Source organism: Manis javanica, chromosome 2, assembly GCF_040802235.1.
Source record: "Manis javanica isolate MJ-LG chromosome 2, MJ_LKY, whole genome shotgun sequence".
NCBI classification, from domain to species: Eukaryota; Metazoa; Chordata; class Mammalia; order Pholidota; family Manidae; genus Manis; species Manis javanica.
In genome coordinates, this window is record NC_133157.1 from 90,136,973 (window position 1) to 90,157,454 (window position 20,482).

The 20,482-nt window shown below is 49.9% G+C and overlaps 1 protein-coding gene across 1 annotated transcript in view; it reads right to left on the minus strand.

Annotated features, from left to right (window-relative positions):
* The window catches only part of LOC108399402 (cytoplasmic dynein 2 intermediate chain 1-like), a 34,541-nt gene extending 16,196 nt beyond the window's left edge, over nt 1-18,345 (minus strand). Inside the window, 9 exon segments of the mRNA XM_073220029.1 lie at nt 291-370; nt 372-400; nt 1,327-1,459; nt 3,219-3,321; nt 5,234-5,444; nt 11,513-11,570; nt 13,334-13,719; nt 15,158-15,219; nt 17,667-18,345. Of these exon segments, the coding sequence (XP_073076130.1) occupies nt 291-370; nt 372-400; nt 1,327-1,459; nt 3,219-3,321; nt 5,234-5,444; nt 11,513-11,570; nt 13,334-13,719; nt 15,158-15,219; nt 17,667-18,345 (1,741 nt within the window).
* Between the last annotated feature and the right edge of the window lie 2,137 nt (nt 18,346-20,482).

A 20,482-nucleotide genomic window follows, 5' to 3' on the forward strand; every position in this document is an offset into this window, starting at 1 on the left:
GAACAGCCTGCCCCCAGGGTGGAAGCAGAGCAGCACAGCCCATCTGTGCTAGCCCACCGGGCATCGGGGTGCCCTTCACGTCGGGGATGAAAGTGCCATGAACCCTGCTCAGGGCCCAGCCGAGCCTCCAGTGCAGCACCCAAGTCAGCAGCTTGCAGAAGCGGGTTCGCTCCTCCATGCCACATGCTGACAACCACCCCCAGTGAAAGATCTAAGGAAGAGCAAGAAAGGTGACCCCAGAAACCACCAGACACTCCACTCCCATCGGCCCAGAGCACAGAGCTGTTTACCCCCAGAAACGGCAGCACCTTCTCCTGGGTGCTGGGTTCACACCTCCCAGGCCTCGACCTCTTTGGTCTGAATGTCTCTCAACGTTATCTTCATTACACTGAACATACGCCTTGAAAACAAAGGTGCTCTGGACTTAGCAGTGGGTCACACCGCCAGAGCCATCTCTCATCACGGAAAAGAAAATGATCTTGACTTTAAAGTTGGCAGCACAGCCTCAGGCCTCTGCCAAGTGGACATGCTGTGGCATGAGTGACAGTCACGGGAACACGGCCTGTGCCACAGATGTCGATGTGAACAGTTCTTGTTTTTAAGGTGCTTTCAAAGTGGCACACCAAGCGATTTAGCTTTGGTTTGAAAATCCCGCCACCCTGTCTGCCTTCATCCTATTCGCTTGAACATTCTGGCTTTGCAAAACCAGTTGCAATTTTATTTCAAAAAGGAAGATACTTCAATAAAGAGTTTTGTTACTAATAGCTTTGAAATGAGGAAACAAGCAAAGAAGTCACACCATCTACTCAAGGTCAGAGTGAGCCGGCTGCAAAACAAGGGTTCGTCTGTTGGCTTTTTCATCCTGTGACCTTCCCACCGAGTGTGCCCAGAGAGCAAGCTGGTTGGTGGCACTATCAGGAGCATGAGGAGGAGGTGAGGGAGGAACTCTCACTTCAAACTTTCACAGCCTGATTGGAAGGTGGATCACCACCCAATCAGTGACTGGAAATACCACAGAGAAGCACAAAATTCTGGGGGATGGATCAGAGCAACTCTGGACTAGGAGAATTCAGTGAAGGTCACTAGGGAACGACTCACCTGGAGCACAGGCCATGGACACCAAGGAACAGACAGGCGGGGTGCCTGTGGACACCGGGTTGCCTCTCTCGGCTAACAAGCACCAGTGAGGAAGGGGACCCTTTCCCAAGGCGACACCCTCTGCGCCACTCCCGAGCCCCAGGAGTCCTGCACAGGATGACAGATTGCATGAGTTCACCTTATTGTACTTCGTTTGCTTTTCTGTCACTTACTCAGCACACCTCGTACTGACTGCTCAGTATTCTTTTTCCCAAAGTTTCTGATGTACATGCCATATTCGTTTACTGGCAGCAAGTCCAAGAGAGAGAAAGTGACAGAAAAGTCTAAGTCAATGAGCCGAAGCAGTTTCAGACTGTGCGTCCTTCAAAGCAAATCAAAAACAAGAAGCTGTTAAACTGAAGATATACAAAGGGACATCTGGGGAGAAGGTAAGGCATTGTGAATAGACGTCCATAACTGCCAAGGCCCACCTTCGTCAGGTGAGCCTGAGGTATCAAATAAAGATAAGATGGCCATACATGGACCAATGATGTGAGTAAACACGAGCCAAACAATTAGTTATCCTAATTCAGTGCCCCTGAGGTTAACACAGACCGGAGTTGCCGTGTGTGCCCTTCTCAGCGAAAGCGATTCCCTGCATGCCGTGTGACGGCCTCCATCAGCGCCCTGACACTGGCACCCTGGGGTCAGTCTGGCTTTCCCCATCACCCTCCCCCGGCCCCACACAGCTCTGTAGGGCAGGGAGCTTTATTTCTTTCACTTACTGTGACTTCCACACAGTCAATGCTCAATCGACATGGCTGAATGAGGGGAGAAACGGCCCCCAGTACCAGGGAGGCCCCATTACTTGGCTTGCCCACTTCTCCCTTCTCTGCCCCTCGGGGTCTTCACCACTACCTTCCCCGCTGCCGCCTTTCTCTCTGCCCACCATCACCATCTTCCCCGCCCCCTGCCTCCAGTCTTCCATCGTCACTGGGATTTCTGACCTGAAGTGACTCATGCAGAGACTCCACATCACAGGTCCTCACACAGTGACTGTCCGAGGTGCTGAGGCCCAGAACCAGAGAACTCCACACTACCCAGGCCCACGAGGGGCCCCCTTACTCCCCAGAACCCCCTGCCAGGCTCTACATGGAATTTGGTGGTTATCTTATTCTTGATTTTTTAAATATCATTTCATGTCGTATTTACATCTGTCTGAGGAATTCACGGTGTAAACTCTGATTGTTTCCAGGTAAACCGTATGTAGTTTCTAAAACTTGAATAAGGTTAAAAAATATGCAGCCATACAGGAAGAGGAGGCCCAAAATATAATGAAAACACTATAAAACCTCATATTCTTATTATTAATGATTTATTTGTTCATTTGGCAAAACTTGCTGAGTACTTACTAATGCCAAGTAGTGAGCTAGACGGTATGATGGATTTTTAAACCCTCTTCAAAAATGAATGTTTAATTTTCATATTTACTCCTAAATACTACTTGGATTAAATATGTATATGGTGGACCCTTGACTTAAGACCATGTCCTCTGACTTACAAATTTCTAAAATTTTCCATTTCCAAATTTAGAGTAATTAATTATCAGCTCGGATGCCTGGTGGCCCTGGGTTCAGAAATCAGCTCCGCCGTTCCCCAGAGGCTGGCCTGAGCCCACCTCCCTCACCTAGACACCAGGGTGGAAGGACCACAGGAGGCCCGCGGTCCATGGGAGGCAGGGCGCCCGGCAAAGGCAGGGCGAGCACACGGTGCACGACCCGGGAATGCTCGCAGCCACTCGTCCTCCCCAGCCCCTCGTCTGAGAATCATGCAGCAGTGCTCGGCTGTGGGTGACCTGAGGGTGGCCGGAGCTGAGCCTAGCAGAGCGACACACGGGGATGCCTGCAGGGTCCAGCCTCAGCTCTGGGTGTGGTGAGTGCACGGCGCCTCCCAGGGGCACGTCGGTTGGAGCACAGCCCCCACCCAGCTTCCCAGCCCAGAGGAACACAGCGCAAGGTAAAGCGCCTGTGCATCTCAACAGCCAGTCACAAATGAGTGAAAAGCCCTGGTTTTTAAACCACATTGAAGAAAAGCACATTAAAACACCACTGTGCTTTACACAAATTTCCCAATATACCTATTTTTGCTTCAGGGCCTGAGTCTGACTCTTCTGACTGTGCAAGGCTGTTGCAAAATCCACAAAAATTCCACAAACAGGGGCTCTGGAAGGGGAACTGTTTGCATCTGTACAGATAAAAGGCTTTTTGGGAAACTGAAACATTTCTTTCAACAATCAAAACAAATCAAGAGTAAAACAATTAGAAGCATGTATGATAATCTCAGTAAGGCCTTTGCACACAACTAGACAGCCACGAGCACATAACAGGCCTGCTTCTGCCAATTTCATCCAAAACTTTGAGGCAACAAAACCAAATTTACTGTGTAAGTGAATCACATGATTAAGAGTTTTAGAAATATTTAAGAATTCCCACCCCAGTCTCCCCATCCAGCCCTTACAAAAAATGTACCTTCTAGTAAGGGCATCAGGACATGAATATGCAAAATAGCTGAAAAACAGAAGCAGATGTGAGTTTGTACTGAATCAGTCGTTTCCGTCACAGACAGAAAACAGGAGAGCAGGCATGGGTTCTTCCAAAGACTTTGTCGTGGGCAGGGGGCGAGTTGGGTGGGGGAGAAGCTGCACTCTATCCTCCTGGTGCAGCTTTAACCAACAGGCCAACCACCACAGAGGGTTGCAGGGTGTGGGCTACACAGGGTGTAGACAAGGAGCACTCTATCACCTACTAGGCCATGGCGGTGAACAAACTAGCAGTTAACACATCATGCTCAGTGTGCGCCTGACCCTGCATGCCCCATGGTCACAGCCCTGAAGACCCTCCCCCTATCTGTAGATAAGGGACCAGAACCAGCACCCTCCAGCACCACCCCACTGCCTCCCATGGCAGGTGGCACCCGAGCTGGCTCCACACTCACACTCAGCAGCGAGTGCACAGCCCTGGCCCTCTTAAAAAAATCAGTGCCTTATACTGTGCAGGGAGGTGGGATTCTCATCTTGTTAATTCACGCTCTTCAAGGACACAAGGCCCAGCAAATGGCAGGACATGAACAAGAAGAAAAGGTTATTCAGAGCTTGGCTAGGAACCTAGGAATGTGGAATCCAATCATGTACGCTTCTCAGCAACTTCATGGCGGGGCTGGGAATGTTGCCCGAAACCTCCCTGCACACACCGTCACGACTGAAGGGCGTGGGAGCAGCACTTGCTGGATGTCACCATCAGGAAAGGGAATCTTTTAGCTACAAGTCTAGACACTTGTCTACACATCCACCCTCACCAGCTGTTCCAACCTCTGCTGCAGTAGCCAATAATCCCTCTGCCCGACCTTCTTTTGGATTATCACATCACATTGATTACTAATCACACTAACTGTACTGGTGACTAATTATTCTACTAATAATTTAAACTTGTATGTTACCCAATATTTTCAATGTTGTCCTACTTGACCTTCTGTGCTACTGTTAGTGATAATTTTTTCTAAGAATGTCATAGTTTTCCTTTAACTGATTTTAAAATATTTACTACTAATTCCTGCAAGTAATTTTAACATAACCAGATGCCATTAATTTCTGAGCAAAATACATTTCTAATTTCATTAAAAAAAAATCCCTGAGAGAGAAGGCTCACTCAGAAGTGCTCCTGAGAACAGGCCAGAGGGGCCGTCTTTTCTGGTCCTTGGCCATGGCTGCACCACAAGGCTCCCTCTGCTGGCACTTCTGAGCCACTTTCCCGTGTGGACAAGGAGGGAACCTTAAGGACAGTGGCATCAAAGAACAAGAGCATGTGGGGCAGATGGCACCGGCTGACGACACAAGGACACACTGCTGCACAGGCTGGCGACAGTGCTCACAGCTGCCCTGGCCACAGGCACCGCAGGAAGGCTGGCTGCACTTCATCTCTGAGTGACCCTAACACACATGTCATCAGTGTCTGCTGAGTGCCTAGCATGGCGTCGTCATGGGGGCATGAAATGCTTACACATCCGCCACCTGACTAGAGTGATCCCGCCTGTGACACACGTCTGCGGGGTCTTGGTGCCGTCTGGGCACATGGACACAACACCATACTGATTTGCATACCGGATTCCCTTGCACCTGCCATCAGACCCTGCTTCTGAAACAGCTTGAATGACAACTCTCTAATCCTCTCATTTTCTGCATTAATGGCTTTTTGAATTTCTTGTCTCTCCTTTTTTCTGGCTGGAGGAAGTTCTATTTTTTCTTTTGGTTCTAGCTCATTAGCACTATCGTCATCCTCTCCATCACAAACCTCAAAGTCCTCTTCATAGTCCTACAAAAGATAACAACACCTTGGAAATGTTAGAGCAAAGTTCCTTCAAAGAATACTCATACAAATCATAATTTAAAATAGACAAAGTCCTCACTGTGGCTAAGAAAGTTTTTTATAGCTTATTGATTTCAATGGCACTGAATTATAAATCTGTGTACTCATTTTTTTCTTTAAAAAGGAATCACACTATGTAGAACCATGTACACTAAGAGCTCTTAGTAATGATAATATCCAATTTTGTGCTGAGAGTGTGTCTGTGCATATAAATATATAAACTATGTATGTACTCTATATGCACACACACAATATATATACTCTGCATGCACAAAACATATAAGCTATCAATATACATACACACATGCACACACTATACATATACTACATATACACACATGCACACTCTCTATACATCCTCTATACACACACACTATATATATATGCTCTATATACATACATACACACATGTGAATACACACTATACATATGCTACATACTCACATGAACATACACTCTATATGCTCTATATACATACATATACACATGTGCACACTATACATACACATCTTCTATATACATACATACACACACTATACTCTAAAAACACACACATGCATATACACACTATACATGTTCTGTATACATACATATATACACATGCACACACATAATACTAATACTCTACATATAAACACACATGGTATATACTATATACACACATATACATGCAAACATGTGCATACATGCATATGCACATGTGTATGCCCATATACATGTATATATTCATATGTATGTTTGAATGCAGTACAGTTGGAAATGGGTTAAATTGTAAAATTATTTAATTGCATCATATTGGTTAAGAGTTGACAGGTGTGGCAAACGTTTCAGAGGCAAAAGGCCTGTATCAAACAGATATGGGGTATGAAGAATAACAATAAAGACAAATAAGCTACTAAGTTACTATGCTCGTCAATTTTTAAGAACAAATTATTTTTAAGCCAAGAAAAATTTTAACTTTTATACATACTTCAAAATCATGTTCAAAACTAACTGTCTATCCATCAGCTACAGCATTTTCTAAATGAATGTTGTCCTTTTCAATTTCTTAGAGATAAAAATCAAGCATATAACAAAAAATTCAATTATAAATTTGAATCTTGCAAATGGGTTGGGAAAGTATGTTTTCTGAGATTCATTTGATGTTGCTAATTTAAAAATGTTAAGTATTTATAAAACTAATATAACCTGACTTCAAATTATTTAAGAAACACCTTGCTAACTTACAAATATGATCAAAAAGAGAAAACAGTTAATAAACACATCCTTTTTGAAAAAGTCTATAATTCTGATAACTGAAGAAAAAATTTATATATGTAAATAAATAAAATACAAATAAATGGCAAATAAATGATTTCTATGAACAAATTCCAAACTTCCAGCATGCCTCTCTGGCTTCCCTTCTTGCCCGTGAACAAATCCCCACATCCACACTGTCAAGAATAGACACACAGATATGTGCTAAAGTGGACACCAGCACAGGGCTGTCTGAACTGCCCCAGTGACTGAAAAGCTCATGTGTGAAGTCCTCATGTTTCCATCCTTGTCACTTAGAGCAAGATGGGCTGCTCAGATCTGGGCCTGCCCCTGGGCATCAGGGTGCACCTGGCTCATTGCTGATCTACTCCCAGCCTCAGCGTCAGCACCTGTGGTCTGGGATAAAGGAGGGGCTCAGTGAGCCTGCAGGGAAGGCGGGCTTGGGGTGCTCTGGAGGTGCGGGGTGGCTGTGCAGGTCACCCACCCCAAGGCCACCCTGGTCTGTGTCTTCAGGGTGAGTAAGCGGTGACCAGGAAAACCAAGGAGAAATACATTCCAGGTTTCCAGGCAAAGAGAGCAGCAGAAACCAAGTATGTTAAGAAAACTTGTATTTTGCACAAAAAGCTGCCCCTCCTCTTACCTACATCTATGCTTCCACATCCTACTTAAAGGCAATGTGGCACCTCCATGTCTCACCAGCACATGTCAGGAGTCCTCCCGCTTCCCGCTCCCCACATGGGCTTAGTACTGCAGCCTCTCACCAGGCCTGCCCTCCCCTCTACCCACCATCCCCATACGGCCTCTTTCCTTCACTTGGGGTCAGAGACGTCCTTCAGAAAGAATCCTCACCACACCCACTTTCACTTTTAGCCTAAGCAGCTCCCTACCCATGTGGATGGCCCAAATGCACCCGTTTGCTCAGTTTCATCCTGGATGAGGGGCGAACCAAACACGTGTGAACAGGACCTTCTGGCACCATAGGCAGGACAGACTTGGCCGGGCCGGTGGAGCAGCCACTGCAACACCCAGAGGAGCGAGGCTGATGGGGCGTCGGGGTCGGAAGGAAACGAGTCCCTGGTTTCTAGGGTCATAACTAGGTAGATGTCAGTGCGGGGACCAACACAGGGATAGGGAGGTGAGCGAGGTGGGCAGTGCTGGGGGGCTCGGCTGTGATGTGTGAGAGGGAAGTGGGAGAGGCACACCCAAGAGAGGCAGGGCTGGGCAAGAGGCCAGAGCCTTAAGCCCACCATCTTCCATCTCGAGACCCCTGTGACCGGCTGTGCAGCAAAGTGCCACAGAATCAAGGAGGTCTGCCGCACAGAAGGCGGGGTGCTCTTCACAAGGACAGTCAGTGCTGACTTTCCAGGTGGCAGCGTGGTCCTGCACGACCACAGGACTGAGGGGACCACCAGGGACATCTCACCACCTGGGGGCCAGGGAATTATTTGGAGCAAATACTTTATAGTTAAAACTGCCCTGTAAAATGGTCCTTTTGGCACAGTTATATAAAGTCACCATACAACACAGTGAGGGCCACATACTGCACATGCTGCACTGGTCAGGAGGGTGCCTGCCAACTGACAGGAGAAACAGCTCAAATGCTACATGGGAGTATTAGACTCACTGCTGACTGCTGCCCAGGCCCCTTCATCCCAGACAGCATCCATGCAGCAAATGAGGCACCCAGAGGCATGCCAGGCTCTGTGCCGGTGGCAGGGGGAGTGGTGAGCTGGCACGTCCTAGCAGCAGGAACTGGCCGTGGATGATGGCAGGAAGGTGGCATTGGCACGGCTTTGGGAGGAGTGCTGCCATGACCAGCAGTCCTCCTACAAGAGCACAGGCCCACTTCGTTGAGCTCTGCAGTTTGGCATGCATTTCTGAAAGTTACCATTACCTGGACTATTTCACACTGACAATGGCCGGAATCACATCTGTTTAGTTTCTTGCATTCTCATAACCTTCTTCAATTTAAATGCAGAGCAACACCTGAGAAACCTGGCCAGCCACTCGGTCTGACCCTTGTCCCTGCAAAGCCCTCTGAAAATGCTCCCCTCTGTCCATGCAGAGTAGGGCCATGGCTTCTGACAACCTAGACAGCCTTCACAGCCAAGGAATCCTGAACAAGTGCCAACAGGGTTCCATTTAAAATCTGCCCCTCCCTCCATACTAAGTCCTGTTGCCCAGAAGAAGTATGCTGGACAGTATGAGGACAGCACAGAAGCACGAGTCAAAACGCTCATCTGGAGGGGACGCCAAAGTTAAAGGCTCTCCCTTGCATCTGCACCTCTGAGCCGGCTTCCCCTAGGAGCCCGTCTGGAGGGCAGAGCAAGGCTCAGCCAGCAGAGGGAGTATCTCCAGGGTGGCCAGAGCCCATCTGCTCCCCACAGGCAGGCGCTGCCCTTGGTGGCAAGGGACTTGGGCCCCAGCCTGACGTACTTGGGGTGACTTAGGGTGAGTAGCATCAACTCAGAGAAGTAGGCAAACAGCGGTACAGGTTCCCCTTTCACTATAGGGGCCAAGGTCCCAGACTCCAGTGGGTGTCTGAACCAAGGACAGTCCCAAAGTTGATGTGTACTATTGTTTCCTATGTATAAATGATTATAGGCCTGTAAGGTTTAATTTATAAATGAGGCAGTGAGAGATAAACAGTAACTAATAATAAAGTGGCACAATTATAAAATATGCTGTAATAATAGTGATGTGAATATGGTCTGTCCCTCTAAACATCTCCCTGTGCTGCATCACACTTCTTGTGAGGATGCGAGGTGGTGAAGGCCCACGTGATGAGATGTAGCAAGGGGAGGACATGAGTGCAGTGCCACTGTGTCAGGCTGCTGCAGACCTTTCAACCTACGGCCACAGGTCGGCTTCCAGACCATGGCTGACATGAGAACTGAAACCATGGATAAGGCGGGGATGACTATACCTCCTTCCAGTGCCAGTGAGCAGAGGCTGAAATGACCTGCACCAGGAGGGAAGAGCTGGTGGCCAAACCTGCTGGGTCACTGGCACCAGGAAGGCAGGACTCAGACATCACTACCCACAGCTACTCAGTGCATAAGATGGAAATAGCATGGTGCATTGCCACAAAGAAAATATGAAGCCTTCCTTCCATGTGTCCAGAAAACTAATCTTATTGTATCCATAAATACTGGAGAATTAAACCAAGATAAATTCAGTGTTGATGTTATAAAACATGGCCTCATCAAAGCCATGTGAGCTGTTGATATCTTCAAGATCACTTTTGGGATCTTTCAGGGAAAAATACATCACATACTCTGTCCCTCTAGTGAAAAAAATAATGTAAAATGTCTCACTGATAATTTCTTTTAATGATTACATGTTGAATGGATATTTCAGAAATACTGGATTATATATGTTATCAAAATTAATCATTTCTTTTTTACATTTTTAATGTGACTGCTAGAAAATTAATTACAAACGAGGTTCTCATTAAAATTCTAGTGAGCAATATTACTCTAGAACTTACCAAAAAATTGGGAGACATAAGGAAAACATTTTAATAAATCTATGTATTTTCATCCAGTAGCTCACTTCAAGACATTGAGCCACAGAAAGCTGAGTGACATCTGCCCTGGAGCTGGGGGTCTCCACGCTGAAGGGGAAACTGCTGCATGGGGGACAGAAAAGACAGCCAGAATCCCTCAATATGCACCTCAGTGCAGTGCTGAGGAACAGCGCACAGAACAAAAGATTATCCAGAAATGCACATACCTCCCCAGACAAGCTCTGGCCAATCAGAGGTGCCAGTCTCTGCCCCCAAGGACCTGCCCTTTGCTTAGCTTCCACCTGAGGGAACAACACAAAAAAGGGACCTGCCCTTTGCTTAGCTTCCACCTGAGGGAACAACACAAAAAAGGGGAGAAAGGAATTGCTTCACTTCAGAGTCTGGAAAAACACCTCAGCAGAAAGTGTATACGAGAACCAAAGATACTGAAATCAGTATAGGAGAATATTAAGCAATTACAGTAATCATGTAAGTATACATGGAGGAAAATTAGATCCTTTGAAATCAATAGTTTAAATTTTGTGTTCTTTTTTTGCAAACATACTACCAATTCTGGTGAACATTTTACTGAATTATTTACTTAATTTCCTCTTGTAAAAATGTCAGCTTCCTTTTTAATGTTAAATTCAAATTTTTATATAGATTTCTGAATATGTTGCAGGTTCATCTGTAATATCATTACACCCTTAGACTGCCTATTCCCTAGGTTAGTAATTATCCCATATTGATTTCATGTACAGCTGACCCTTGATCAACACAGGAGTTATGGGCACTGAGCGCCCCACCCCAGTTAAAAATCCGTGTATAAATGGACCCATACAGTTCAAACTGGTGCTGCTCAAAGGTCAACAGTACAGACTTGAATCACATTTTTACCAAGGCCACTACTTTTAGGTGACAAGTCAGATCATTTGGCTGCATGAAGATGACCTCTGGGTCTCAGGGTGACCACAAAGGCAGTGATCATCAGAAAACAGTGCCTTGGGCTCCCTGTCCTGTGTTCCTCTCCCAAGGGCCTGTCTCCTGTCCATGTGGCCCCGGTGACTCTCATCACCCAAGTGGAAGCGTTCCTTGTGGCGTTTCTCTCTACTCTGCTCTGCTGCTTCCTTGTCAGGGAATGAATTGCTTTTTCCTTTTGGATACTTTTCTCTTCTTTCCCTTGTGCTGCTTTTTTCTTGATGCTTCTTTTCTCTATCTGGCTCTTTCTGCTTCCTATGTGTTTTCTCACCTTCTTCTTTATAAAGCCAGTACTTAAGAGGGTTGTCTTCACTGTCACCACACTGCGGCTGTGGACACGACACAGGGACAAGCATGGAGCACACAGGCAGGCACTCTGGAGCCCACTGCTGAGGACATGGCAGGAGGGGGGCCCAAGGCCCCACCTGCAGTCTCCCCTTTCTCCCTGCCAGGAGGGACCCAGGAGAGCCATACTTGACCACTGCTGACACCCACAGTACCACCCAATGATGGAAACTCAGCCTGTACTTTCAAATATGCAAAAAAAGTCATTAGGCTTAAACTGAGAGAATCAATATTTTTAAAGATGAGGACAAAATTAAACATTCAAAGATCACTGAAACAAAGTTCTTTCATTCAAAAAACGTTGACTGAGCGTTGACCACTCTTCTAATAACCAGGAGTACCAGGGATCAAAAAATGGGGTGGAGAGACAGAATAGGGTTGGGGTGATTCCCAGGTTTTCCCACCTGAGGAAGGGAAGGACACAGGTGCTGTCTGCTGAGACGGGGAAGGCTGTGAGAAGCAAGTGTCTCAGAGCTCCCAGAAGTTCAGCTTGAAGGGCATTAAGTTTGCAACATTATCAGAGAGCAAGTACAGGAGGACATACAAGCCCAGATAGGGATGAGGCCCAGCTGGGAATCAAAACTTGGAAATCAGGAACAGATAATGGTATTTAAAACCATGAGACTGGACACATTCACCAAGGCAGAGAGCAGCTACAGAGGTGGTGCAGAACAGGGGAGATGCAGAGGGGATGAGGGAGACACAAGAGCAGCCAGGAAGGAGGAAGGGATGTCGGGGTCTAAGTGCACGATCTTCCCAGTGCATCCCTCTGGATAGTGCATGGGAGAAACAAGATCAGGAGGTGATCGGAAAATAATGTTCTGAGGACAAACTAGATTCCATTGAAAATAAATATGAAGAACCCCAAAATAATGACCCTAAAAAGAGGCAATGGACAGTAAGGTAGCTGCTGTTAGACTTAATGAGTGGCAGGTAACCTGCTAACCAGCAGTTAAAATACACCCCACCCAGCAGAAACACAAGGCGACGCTCCCAGCCTCCCCGTGGGCTGTCTGCAGAGGCGTGTGACGCCCCAGCAGCAGGAGGGAGTGGTGGGCACCAGGGAACGGCCACGCCCACATCCAGGCCCTCCTGGCTCCCCAGGACACCAAGAGCTGCTACAATTTCTTCTCCTATATTCCTCTTCTTTTGAAGTTGGCTAGTTCACATTTTTTATAAGAAGAATATACTATTTATATAATAATAAACTAATAAGATATTTCCATTATGGGGGGGAAAAGATATGCACCTTTTCCTTAGAGTTCCTAAGAATTTGGATAAATATAATAATTAAATAACGCTGAAATAAAAATGGTACTTCTGATGAATTCTTTTTATCAAAGAGCATTATTTTTATTTACACTGTGGGTTGACATTTATTGATAATAAAACTGAAATGTTTCAATAGCAAAACTCTAGTAAATAAGGAGAAATGTTACTGCTTTCATTGAATGAAGTGAGTTTTTAAAATAGCAAAAAGAAAACAACAGTGAAACTCAAAAGGGCCACAGCTTCAAACTCAGAACTTGGACATTTATGAAAAGCACCAGAGAAAACAAAACAAAACGAGTGAACATTAGAAAAGAGGAAGTGCCCCCAAACTGTGAGCCCTTTACTTCACGGGAAAATGCAGAGGATGACATGCACGAGCTGCACACCGCCTGCCAGCACCTAGGTCCCCCCAGGACACGCCCGTGGCCCCCGAGGACAGGCCCCTGTCCCACCCCAGGCCCTGCTGCGCACGCACCTGACAGCACCCTGTACTCCACTCTCTCCAGGAGCTGTCGCCTGCAGGCTGTGGGGGGCAGCCGTCTGCCGGAGCTCTGGCCTCTGGGCCTGGTGCCCCTTGCCTTTGTCCCTGTCTTTTCCTCGGCTCTGGGGCTTTCCTGCCTCCTGCTCCCGAGACTTCTCTCTCAGCCTCTCTCTGTACCACCCCCAGGTGTTCTTTCTCCTCTCCCGTTGCTTGTCCCTGTGCCCCTCGCCACAAGCCTGCTCCCTGGCACCATGGCCTTCCTGCCCAGCCATCCCCTCCTGGGGCTTGTGCTCTCTGCACCCGGGGGAGTCTGCTCCTGACTCCTTGGACAGCTTCCATTCCCCGTGCTCCTCCTCTGTGGGACCACCTGGTGGTGTGCTCTGAGCAGGAAACAGGCCCTAACAGTCACACCCAGGGACAGCCCCCCAACCCCGTGTGCCAGCCCAGCAAGGCGGGCCTGGACCAAGCCTTTCAGAATCAACAGAAAGGGGTTCAGATGTAGCATTTCTACGGCTGACCATGGCACCCACTTAGCAGACCCTCATGCCTGTTGGCAAATCAAATCTAAAATTCCACACTGGTTAAAAAGAAAAGGAAGGGTACACTGGGCTGGGCTTTAAATCTGAGACATGAACTGCCTGGGTCCCACTCAAGGAGCAAAGATCCTCTTTATAAAACTCCTAGGAAGCCTCCATCCCAACTGCAAGCCCCCTCCACACATGCGCGCACACACACGACCACACAGACAAATGTACTCACACACATACACACAGAGACCACAATATATATGTACATGTACAGCCAGAGACCTCATACATGTGCAAACATGTGTATGCAGAGACCACACACAAATGTGCGCACCACACATATAAACATACACACACAAATGCATATATACACATGGAAACCACACAAATGCACATACCACACATGTATACATACGCACAGAGACTATACACACTATACACATGCATGTACACATACACAGACCAGATAAATGCACATGCTACACATGTACACACATATGGAAGCACATACCACACATGCATGCACATCTGCACACAGACACACACATACACAGAGGCACACACTCTCTCTTACACACACAGCCCAAATTCTGAACCACAACAGAAACCCAACCATGAAGGTGGGATGCAGCCTGGGCTGGGAAACCTGGTCCCACCACTTTCAGGGCTTTGTCTCTGAAATGAGCCACATGCAGGTGCAGCTGTGCAGTGCGACATGGGTACCACCACCCAAGAAGCCAGCCCGGCCCCAGAGACCCCAGCTCAGTTCTGTATGCGCATTACCCAAAGGTGTCTTCTCAGGTCATCTGCTTTCCAAGTGTCATCTTTCAGTTTTCTCTAAAAAGAAAAACAGAAAAAACTCCTATTTTTACATATGCTATTTTTAATTTATTTAAGCAACACAGAAAAAAGTTCATCAAGTTAGAAATTTTATGGCCTTAAATAACTAACTTTGTATCCTCTAGTGAGCTGCTTTTTCTTTAGGCCATTTAAGTCAACAGCAATTAGTCCTTGATATGCAAAAAGTTGTCTACTGGAATGAAAGGTAAGAGAAATACAGATTTTCAGAAATCATTCACCAGTCTAAAATCACTGATAAACAATTACAAAGGTGCTCCTTTGGCTCCTTCACAATATAAATTCCCTGCTGCTTTGAGGCTTGGGCACAGACTGCACTCCCCTCACCTTCCCCACAAAACCCAGGACCCCTCCCTGGGCCAAGCCTGAGCCAGACACAGCGAGATGATGGAGAGTCACTCCCAAGCCTTGGGGTCCCCTCTGTGCCCCTCACCTGACCCGAGGTGGGGTCTCTCTGCCCAGGATCCCAGTCCCACAAGCCCTGGCTGGGCTCTCCTGGGGGGCCCCTGGAGGAGCCGGGGAGCTGCAAGCAGAGGCAGGACTTGGCTCCAGGGGACAATGCAGCACCAGCATCTGCACCCATTTGACTCCTCCACCCCGGCCCACATGGGGTCAGGGGGTCCTGACAGGAACGGGGCCAGGGTGGTCCATGGTTCCTGCATCAGGGCTCCTGGAGCAGGACCCACCCCTGGGGGTGGCCCTGTAGCTGGCCCACTGCGTGCCCTGCATGTGGCTCAAAGTTGAGATGGCTCCAGCTTTCCCATGGGGACCGGCCAGGGTGGCGGGCTGTAGGCTGGAGCAGAGCACACAGTGGGCCATCCTGGACTGCGCCCTCATCCTGGACAGGTCATTTCCAGCCTGTTGTGCAGCAGATCCTGTGTGATGGCCTCTTCCCCCTCTGAGCCCTGGGTTGGGCAGCACTGGGAGACAGGCAAGCATTGCTGTGGGACCCCAGGCCAGTCTCTCACCCTTTAATGTCCTCTGGGAGCCTTTCTTGGGCCACGTGTGGAAGTAATGGTCACAGACCCTGAGTCAGTCTCAAGGACCCCAGCCCTGTGCAGGTTTATTCAATATACTGTGGGAAAGTCAAGCTTCCCTGCCTGTGTGAGCCTGGCTCTCTGTCACAGGTCCCCGTGGCAGCTCTTGGGCTCCATGGGCTGGTGTGGGTGGAGGCCCTGGGGTGGACTACCATGCAGGAGCCATGGGCCCTGAGCTGCTCCTCCCCTCTGGGCTTGTGAGGGTGGTGGGTCTCCAGGGCTCCTTGGTCCCTGCACAGTTGGGGGGTGCACCGTGCCATTTCGAATCCATCCTCCCCTGTTCCCCAAAGGTTCAGGGTCCACCTTCAGATGGTGACTGTGCACAGGTCACACCAGCCTTGATCCCTGATTCCCCAGAAGGAAAGGTGTGGACCAGCTCCTCAAGACCACTGTGCACCCTACTCGTGCACCCTCAGAGCCCGGAGTGCATCCTCTTTCTGCTGCTCCTGAGTGGGAGAAAGGTGGAGGGAGGGGAATGCTGAGCTAGAGGGAGCCCAGCCCACAGCAGCTCCGGCTTCATCAGGACAACAGGGGCTGCCTGGGCAGGTGTCAGCTACTCCCCACAGAGGGGTCTGGGTGGGGAAGGTTTCCTGCGCCTCTGCTCTCAGGCAGGCACTGCCCTGGGCACCCCTTGGCACTCTGACGGGAACTTGTCAAGTACTTTCTGGAGCCTATGGGGAATTTGGCTTCTGTAAATAGCTCCCTCACAGCTGCACAAGTTCAAGGTAGAGAGCAAGCAGTGGGCCGGCTGAGCCAGATCCTGGGGTTCGGGGGCACCTTACAGGTTTTCCTCATCTTGACAAGTCCACAGTACTTTTGTTTGCTTTGTAATGGGGCTCTCATGGAAACCTAAGGTGCATCGAGGGCAAGGGGCACAGGTGGGCATGCCATGCCACAGACATCCTCAACCTCCCTTTCCATCTCTCAGGAAGCCATGGTGGGGATGTGGGAAGAGCGGACCCTGACTCCTTCCCCTCCCACAGCAGGACACAGACAGAAGCCACCACCTCTCATGAGAAAAACATGTATTTGGGGAAATGATGGAAGTTGAGGTAGGAAGGATCCATGAGCAACTAGAAGATGTACTGACGTTAGAAAAAACAGTATTTCTCTGCACCGTATGGGTCTTTTCTTGAAGAAAAGTTGTCCGCCCAGGAAACGCAAGTGAATGCTGCACTAGCTGAACAGGTGACACATAATTCTGAATCACACACAGCCTTGGGTGGTGGTGGGTACAGGCCGAGGCACCTGCCGCCCTTGGCCCCTGCTGGCTGGGCCTGGCTGGGCACCCCAGCTCACGGGGTGGGAAGGCCCTGCTGTCATCCTTGTCACTGGCCTGCCTGCTCTTGCCAGGACTGCTGTGGCCCTTCAGGGTGGCTTGGAGACTGCAGGCTTCCTCTCTCGTCACTCTCCCTTGCTCTTCATAGGAGAGAAGCCTGTGGTACGAAAAGTCTGTGGCACCATATTCTCCTGCTGGAGCCTGGAATTGCCCTTTGTGCCAATTTAACTCCGAGGGAGGACGTCCATGTTGAAGTGTGATTCTCTCCTCTGGGATCTGCCCCATGGCTGTCGCGATCCCCTGAGCCCTGGCAGCCCTGCTGTCTGGAACAGATCTGCTGTTGTGTTGTCCCTGGCTCTGGGCAGTGGCTGACGGAGGCCTGCCTTTTTGCTGGGGAACTTTACTGGAGAAAATCCCCTGCAGAAAGTGTTGTCTCTCTTTTGTGAAGTGGCTTTCTGGAGGAGCCTGTTCCTCCTTCTGTCCGAGCTGGCAGGACTTGCTTCTTATGGACTCTACTGTTTCCTTATCCTTATTCTTTAACATCCCATTGTCCTGGGAGGCCCTCGGTTCTGCTAATTCTCTTCCATGCTGTCCTTGGTCGGACCTCCTACAGGCCTTTTCCTCACCAGCAGGGACAAACATCTTGCTCTGGCTCTTGTCTTGCTCCTCTGGTCTCCAGGACCCATTCAGCCCCCAGCTGCTCTGCTGTGGGGCCCATCCACTGAACATGACGTCACCTGACACATGCGCAGCTGACGTGTCCCCACTGGATGTGCTCCAGGAGTCACACAGAGATATCTGAGAAGCTTTGCTGTCTGCAAGAAATGCCGGTGAGTGGCGGTGCTGAAGGAGCGCGTGAGCATCGCAGTCCTGAAGAAGCTCCCCGGGGCTGCTGTCCAGAGGCCGCTTCTCAGACTCCACCTTCTCGTGGAGCCCAGAGTCTCTGTGTTGTACATCAAGGCGTGGCTCTTCCGGATCTTGAATCACATGCTTTGCACTTGGCAGTGTTGGGATTTTACTTGTCCCTGGAGTCCCTGAGCTCCTCAGATCCACCCTGGTCATTTGGGAGTGGGCCGGCACACTGGATTCCAAGGTGGCTTTCCAAGCAGAGGCCTCCTCAGCCACCACTGACCCCCCATCCTCATGAGCACTTGAGGACTGGGACCCAGTGCTGCCCTCCAATGCTGTGACCCTGCAGTGGGAATCTCCTGCAGCCTGGCTTCTCCTCTCCCCACTTGGCTCACTCCTGGCCATGGCTGCAACTGGGCTCAGCTCCAGGCTGGCTCTGTGGTCCCCCATGACCATCTCGCTGTGCCAGATTCTGCCCACAGACACACACGTGGAGGTCTGAGCAGGCAGCCTGCTCCCCTGCATGGTCAGAGGGGCCTCTAAGGATGCGTGGCCATTGCCAGGTGGGGTCTCTCCCAGGGCCTTCTGTATCCCCTCATTCATAGGTGAGGGGGCGGGGAGGGGACTCAGTGGGCTGGGAATCACCTCTTTCTTTATTACCTTCTCTCCCAGGGGAGGCTGAGGTTTTTCCAAGAGCTGGAAAACTTATTTAGCTGGGCCCCAGGTACACAGGTAGCTGAGCAGGTACAGGGGGAGCAGAGAAGAGGTGAGGGTTGAGCCTTTTTTGACTCAAACAGGTTTATGACCTTAAGGATCTTGAGGGGTGGGCACCACCTATGCCTCGCCTGAAGCCTTGTAATATCTGTCCCCAGATTCTCTTGTGTAGGTGGACTGAAGATGGTGACCCCTTGGGAGATGTTCATGTCGGGTCTCTGACCCTTGGAGGGTGCTGGATTCCTGGCTTCCCTGTGAGTGAGTGATTCTGCAGAAGGGTCCAAGGCCTGGCTGACAGCAAACCTGGAAGGATGAACACCCCCAGGAGTCTGACCCTCGCTGCTCTGCCCCAACTTCCTGCCCACATGGGCACTCAGGATCTTTTCTGGACACATCTTGTCCAGGCCCCTTGTGGAAGACCTCATCAAGCCTCTTTCTGGCTCCACAGAGTTCACTCCTGGAACCTTCGCTGGGGAGCTGGCTGAGCCCCCACACGGCTCTTGTAGGATCCTCCACACACTATGCCCCATATCCTCACACAGCTCTTTCTCTGGCAGTGTCCTTGATGGGCACCTGAACTGCCAGAGTGCCATTGAATCACACTGAGTGGGAGTCAGAGTGGAGTTTCATGGTGGGACAAAGGAGGCCATTGGAGGTGGAGGGCAAGGCTCTGAATCTGTAGGATTTGGTGGGGCAGGGGAATACTTAGGTAGGAAAGGCTCTGGTGGCTGAGAGTCACTCCAGGATGAGTCTGAATGGATAGAAACTGAGGTCGTCAGCAGGCCTGGTGAGCTGCTGGAGGCCAGAGGTGGAGAATATGTGGCCAGAGGAGGCAAGGACACCGAAGGGCACAGGGCAGGAGCAGTACTGCCCACAGGCTCCCCGCATGGCCAGAGGGCTCCCGCAGGCTCTGCTTCGGACCCCTCACTGGGGTGGGCTTGAAGTAACATCTGAGAGTCACCATTGTCAGGGAGCCTCCTCATGTGGCTGCAGAAGACAGGAGGCGAGAGCTGCAGCCAGGAGCAGTCAGGGCCAGGGGGCCCGAGCAGGCCAGGCAGGGCTGGGCACCTGAAGCCCATGGCCCTGCAGGTCCCAGGCTGTCTGCACAGTGCTCGTGCTGTCCCCCAGGTCTGTAGTCACACCTGTCCCCACGTCTCCCCCACCAGATCAGTCCCAGGCTGCCTATGGGAGGAAGGAGGACCCAGAGGAGAAGGGGAAGATTCTTTGCCTTCTCAGAAGAAGTAACAGATCCTTAATCTCTTTCAGGTTATGAAAGATTTCTCTCCAAGCTGGAAAGCAAAAGACGGAGTCATGGTGGGGAAGGCAGGGACCTAGGGGTCTTATAGGAGCCTGAGTGCTACATTCCTTTAGGGAAGACATTGGGGAGCTTAGAGTCTGGAGCCTAAGCCTCGGTGTCCAAGGCCACAGGATCCCTGATGGCGATAGCAAGACTCATGACGGGGAATGCTTTGTCATTTGCAAACTGCTTCTACATCCATTACCCTCTGCAGCCCTCACAGCCACCCTCTGGGGGAGGCATGGCAAGGGCCACCTCACAGAGGCACCTGAGGAAAGTTAAAACACCTTCACCACACGTGGACCTGGAGTCCCCCCTTCCCAATCCGAGCACTCTTGGTCCACTCCAGCCCACCCCGTCCATGCTGGGTGACACCCATTTCCAGCCCCTCGCAGCTTTGTTCAGCACAGAATCTGGGGCGTGTCTGGGTTCTGATCATCCACCCAAGATTTCCCCACCCCCACCCATGAGGGCTCCCTTTCCTGAGGGACAGGCCCTGCTGCTGGCCTCCTTGGGGGTGTCCTGGAGCTGGGCCCTCCAGCGGGAGAGAGACAGGCTGACTCGGGTGGGCAGGGCCGGTGA